This window comes from Lissotriton vulgaris, chromosome 8, assembly GCF_964263255.1.
Source record: "Lissotriton vulgaris chromosome 8, aLisVul1.2, whole genome shotgun sequence".
Classification (NCBI taxonomy): Eukaryota; Metazoa; Chordata; class Amphibia; order Caudata; family Salamandridae; genus Lissotriton; species Lissotriton vulgaris.
In genome coordinates, this window is record NC_141696.1 from 4,142,998 (window position 1) to 4,148,997 (window position 6,000).

General features: G+C 45.3%; 1 protein-coding gene across 1 annotated transcript in view; it reads left to right on the forward strand.

Moving 5' to 3' along the window:
• The window catches only part of LOC147693204 (lysozyme g-like), a 47,142-nt gene extending 41,370 nt beyond the window's left edge, over positions 1-5,772 (forward strand). The window contains exon 7 of the mRNA XM_086933198.1: positions 5,466-5,772. Within this exon, the coding sequence (XP_086789324.1) occupies positions 5,466-5,596 (131 nt within the window). The 3' untranslated portion in view covers positions 5,597-5,772. The remainder of the gene's footprint in view (positions 1-5,465) is intronic.
• Positions 5,773-6,000: the final 228 nt, after the last annotated feature.

The following is a 6,000-nucleotide window of genomic DNA, read 5'->3' on the forward strand; positions in this document are numbered from 1 at the left end:
CTGAGCCTATGCTAAGGTTACATGAACACATATGCTAAGGTTACATGAACACGTATGCTAAGGTTACATGAACACGTAGTCTAAGGTTACATGAACACGTATGCTAAGGTTACATGAACACGTATGCTAAGGTTACATGAACACGTGTGCATAAGCGCACCGCGGACGGGTGAGAATCGCTTCAGTCCAGTGCAGGGCATCACTTGGCTGCTTGGATCTGGCAGAGGTCCCCCAAGGATTCCCCATGATGGTTGGGCAAGTGAATGATGGAGTGTCTGCATCTGCCCTGGGGAATAACAGTCTGCTGAAGCCTCTCCCAAGGCCCATGTCTATCATTATTGCTTGGTCCAAAATCTATACACTCCCAGAACTCCTCACAGTTCACTTAAGCCAATGAGGGGCATTTGAGCCAGTCTCACTGCCACTGCCATTTCTGCGGTCTTACTGGCTGCACTGTGTGTCTAGGTTTGCCTCTTCATGTCACTCCTTATGTGATGTTTCTGCTCCTTGCCGTGGTGGCGGGATGTTTGTCCCGCCCTGCCTCAGTCGCCAGTGACCTCTGGCTTGATTGACGCTTCAGCTCAGATGCCTTTCAATTGATCTGTGTAGCCAGGCTGGGAGTTGTGTTATAGGGACTAATGTAAACAAAGACAGACCTGTCCTACCTTTATATGTTCTATGCCCTGACTGCGGAATGTCTGCAGTCGTAAACTTACTAATAACTCGTAGTTTGTGAGTACCAAAAAAACTTAAACTTACACAAAAGTTAAAATGTACCTTTATGAATCAGGCCCCCTGACGTACTTTTACCCTAGATCCACTGTCTTCCCCCCACATCACTATAATAACAACACCCTCATCACTTCGCAATTCTCCAATATTGAGTCTGCTTTGAACCCTGTATACATGCACCAACTGGCTCCACCACCAGTTATACATGGGTGGAACACTATACCTCTTAATCATAAAACAGGATTTAATGGGAATATGTCTAACTTGTTACCATTCACGCCTTTAGAGCTTTCTAATAGGTTTGAGGCCTTTAGCGGACTGGAGGATTGCGACTGATGCCTAAGGAGTGCAGAAGCTATGGGGGTAGGGGTAAGTACATCATGCACTACAAGGTCAGCTGAGAAGCTGGGGTGTCGTCGCAGTGATAAAGATACACACACTGTTCCAACAACTGCTGCTAAAAATAGTAGTTCCCCTAAAGTATTACCTACAGTGTTCTCTGGGGAAATAGAGGCGCCTTCAACACTCCTACCAGACACAAGGCCAGTAAATGGTGACATCGAAAGTGGCGCCGACAAGACAGAAAGCACCCATGAAAACCACCCTAGCATACTTTTGTCAATTACGGATTCTCCATCTAAAATTGAGAACCCTCACAGCCAGCACGGGGCATTTGTCCCTATATCCGAGTATCAGGAGCCAGTTGTAACAAGTACTGTGGGCCTGGCGGTAGCAGGCGCAATGTCGCCTACTCCAACATCTACTCCATTTACCAGAGAGTCTGTTATCTGCCCTGCACCCGAAGACTGTGTAAATTTAATCTCATGGAATATTGCAGGCTTGGCAAACAAGTTACGGGACCCAGTATGGCTAACATTCATTAGAAAATTTAGCATTGTGTGCCTCCAAGAAACTTGGATAGAGGATGAAAACGTTCACATCGAGGGTTTCCTAAGCTTTACTATTCCAGCGATTGCCTCGACTAGGGGCAGAGCCAAGGGTGGCCTGGCCATTTTCATCAACCTAGGCCTGCGCTGCAATATAAGTAACTGCCACAATGTTAGTCTGAATATACAGAAGATTGACATAAAAAATGGCAAGAATGTGCTGACACTGGTTAACTTTTATAATGCTAACAGTAGTAATGAAGCTTGTAATATTGCCTCCCTAACTGATATATTGAGCAAAAATGTTCACACTGTAACACGGTATTTGATGATAGCAGGTGATTTCAATGTCCAACCATGTGGTAACCCAGCTAGTACGCCAATGGGGTCTTTAGGGTGTAATAATGAGGACGGTTTTCACTTCTCCCATAGTAGGGGCGGTAAGATCTTAAACGACTTAGTGAATGAACACAATTTGACTGTAGCTATGTCGTTGGTCCCCGATACAAAAACCTTTGACACCCCAACTTTTAAAGGACATGGGCAGGGATCCTTCATTGATCATATATTATTATCTCCAGATGTTGTTCAATGGGTCTCGCACTTTACTATCCTCACTAGTGTATACAGCGATCATAATCCCCTTGTCATAAACTTGTGCGGACCATTATTAGCAAAACGACAGTCACGCATCGATCATGGCACGCTAAGGTGCGTAAATGGCAGGCGTCCCATTAGATGGTCAATGATAAATCAAGACACCCTGTATACTAAGATAACCAGCGCATGTGAAGAGGAGCTGTCTGTTTGCCTATCGTCTGATTCAACCCCCTCGAATATTTTGTCCAGGTTTGAGGGGTTGGTCACCAAAATTGGCTCCATGCTCACAGCGCCAACAAAGGGACATAGCGAGAACAATTCCAAATGGTTTGACCATAATTGCTCAAAGGCAAGTAGGGATCTGAAATACGCACTAAAAACTAAACCCAGAGATCGTGACCTGATAAAAAAATCTCCGCTTGGCCTATAGGAAAGCAATAGCTATTAGAAAAAAGGAAATTAAGGCCAACGTAATTGAATCCCTTTTAGACCCATCAGTGTTGGGGAACAGCAGCAAGTTTTGGCAAATAATTAACAAACCTCTGTTTGATAATCCAAACGACACAGCCCTTGGAACAAACATCCCAGAGGGGGAGTGGGTGTCCCACTTCAGTACAATTTTTAAGAGTAATGAGCTTCGGGAAGACTATGATTTTTTAACTTCAACTGCGTCTCCATTATGCTTCACAGTACAAGAGACTGTTAGGGGAATACAGGGTCTAACCATCAACAAGGCCCCGGGTCCGGATGGATTGCCGCCGGACCTGTTTAAGTCCAGCATCCCTTTCTGGGCTCCGGTTCTCACGGCTGTAATAAACGCAGCGGTGACAACTGGATGCCCAAGAATTTGGGGTCTCTCGACTATAGTCCCCATTTTTAAGAAGGGCGATCGCAGTAGCCCGTTATGTTACAGGCCAATCTCTTTATTAAATTCAGTAGTTAAAGTGGTGGGGGGAGTAATTCTCAACAGGTTATCTACTTGGGCTAAAGATAACAACATCCTTTCACCCATACAATACGGGTTCAGACCAGGTCACTCGACCATTACGCAGTGCCTGAACCTATACCTTATCCTAAGCAAGTACACACTGGCGAGACAAGGCACTGTCTACATGGCATTTATGGACCTGTCGTCCGCTTTTGACTGTGTAGACAGAAGCCTATTATGGGCTACTTTGCTGAGAATGGGTATAGAGAGGAACCTTGTCAATTTTCTCGCTGATCTGCATATAGACACAAGAGCGAACGTCCGTTACTCCCAAGACCTTAATGTAACGGACGAATTTAAAATAAACCGGGGTGTCCGACAAGGCTGCATCTTGGCCCCATTTTTATTTAACCTGTATATTAATGAACTGGAGGAATTTCTTCTAAACGTAGAAGCAGATTACCCCTTAGTTGAGCGCAAAGGGGTACCTGTATTACTCTACGCCGACGATGCTGTTCTTATTTCTAGAACAGCAATCGGTCTCCAGAAACTATTAAACTCCTTCCACAAATTCATGGAGTCACGTGGCCTAAACATAAATAACTCCAAGTCCTACGTTATGAAAGCAGGGAAGGGTGTCCCAAAAACTGTCTATTTTAGTATAAACGGGGAGAAAATTCCATCAACCAACTCCTTCTCTTACCTCGGGGTCCTGCTAGATCACAAGTTATCATGGGGCCCAGCAATCTCTAAGAAGAAGGGAGAAACAACAAGGGTCAACGCGGCCATCCTTGGATTTGCAAAAAAAATCGGCAATTGCCCGACGGCCGCATTGCTTAAACTGTACCAGGCAAAAAGCGTTGCTGTTGCCTGCTATGGGAGTGACCTTTGGGGCTACCGTAAGATTAAAGACCTAGAGGTTACAGAAAATAACTTCCTAAAAAAGATTCTGAGACTGCCCAGGGGCATTGGGAACTACTCGGTACACGAGGAGCTGGGGATCCCCTTTTTAGGCGACAGAATAGCAGTAAGCCCAGTCATATGCTGGCTGAACTGTTGGCTGAATAATGACATCCCATTAACACATTCTCTATTGAAAGAAGCCTTACAGCTAGATGGGAGGTTTAAAGTACCGTGGGTGAAGTACATAAAGGACAGCCTAACGGGAATTGATCGACAGGATCTGTTCCATGCCCCAAACACAATTACAAAATCTGACGTGAGCTTGGTTAAGAATGCTTTACTACTGCTAAGATGTACTGACAGAGAAGAGGTTGAGACACAGAAGGTCAGTGTTAGGAAACACCTATTATTAAAAACATGCTTGCAAATGGAACCTTACCTGACCTGGCCTATGTCCAGCTATGAACGGTTTCTGCTAACAAGGTTCCGCTTTGATCTCTATCACCTTCTACTGGCAGTCCCAAGTGGGGCCCAACGGGGCGAAGTGTTGCCAGCTTGTGGCTGCGACGGAAAGTCTCCACAAGATCTGGCACACTTCCTTTTTATCTGCCCCTATTACTCCACCCCACGGAAATTATACCTTAAACCGTGCCTTAAAAAATTGAGCTTCACACAAATTAAACCTGCACTTTATCACTTACAACTACTGAATAGCGATTGCACTTTATTTGTTTGTAACTTTTTTAAAAAAGCCATTTGCTTTAGGAAAAGCATGGATGGCTAACCACGATGTTAAAATTTTAGGTGCTTTTTAAGATTACAGCTATTTATATTTTTAACTATATACTGCCCATGCTCATTCTGTGTGATATATTGTACTGTATACTGTGTCATTATTTGTCATCTGAAATGAATTGTCTGTAATGTTTTTTAAATGTGTGCTTATAAATTGTACTTTTATGATTGTAAAACCTACAATCGAATAAAGATTTTGAATTGAATTGAATTGAATCAGGCACAAAGTGTTAACAGTAAATTCTGAAGCTCAAATATAATGTACAAGTCATAGATTCATATATATAACATAAGTGTATAAAGTGTAACAATGTCAATGGGTGTAATAAATACACTGACATGGAGTCAGCAGTTGAACCATGAAGAGTCTGAATAGTGCAGTAAGAGCCCAATAATGACGCGCTCTGCATTGAGCGGTTGGAGCTTCACCTTGAAAGAATATCAAACAGCCTTCACATAATAATATTGTAAAAGAGTAGTATATGCACAATAACAATATAGTAAGCATCGGTGAAAGTGTCCCCTGCTAGTGATTCTGGCAGAGAGGGCCCCTCCCGTGCACACAGCAGCCCTGAGCCAGTCTGAGTCTGGACTGACGCCTCTGTCCCTCTGTCTTTCAGGTGGAATTGCAGCCTACAATTGTGGCCCAAGAAGAGTCTCTGATTATGATGATGTGGACAGACATACTATCGGCGGCGACTACTCCAACGATGCGGTGGCCAGAGCTCAGTGGTATCAGCAGAACTGGTAGAGCAAGAGCTCAGCCACGCCTCTCCTTCCTGCACCGACAGCAGCAGCAGCAGAGCAGCAGCAACAGCAGCCGAGCAGCAGCAACAACAGCAGCAGCAGCAGAGCAGCAGCAGCACCACCAGCAGCAGCAGCAGCAGCAGCCGAGCAGCAGCAGCAACAGAGCAGCAGAGCAGCAACAGCAGCAACAGCAGCAGCAGCAGCAGCAGAGCAGAGCAACAGCAGCCGAGCAGCAGCAACAGCAGCTGCAGCAGCAACAGCAGCAACAGCAGCAGCAGCAGCAGCAGAGCAAAGCAACAGCAGCAGCCGAGCAGCAGCAACAGCAGCAGCAGAGCAGCAGCAGAGCAAAGCAACAGCAGCAGCCGAGCAGCAGCAACAGCAGCAGCAGCAGCCGAGCAGCAGCAACAG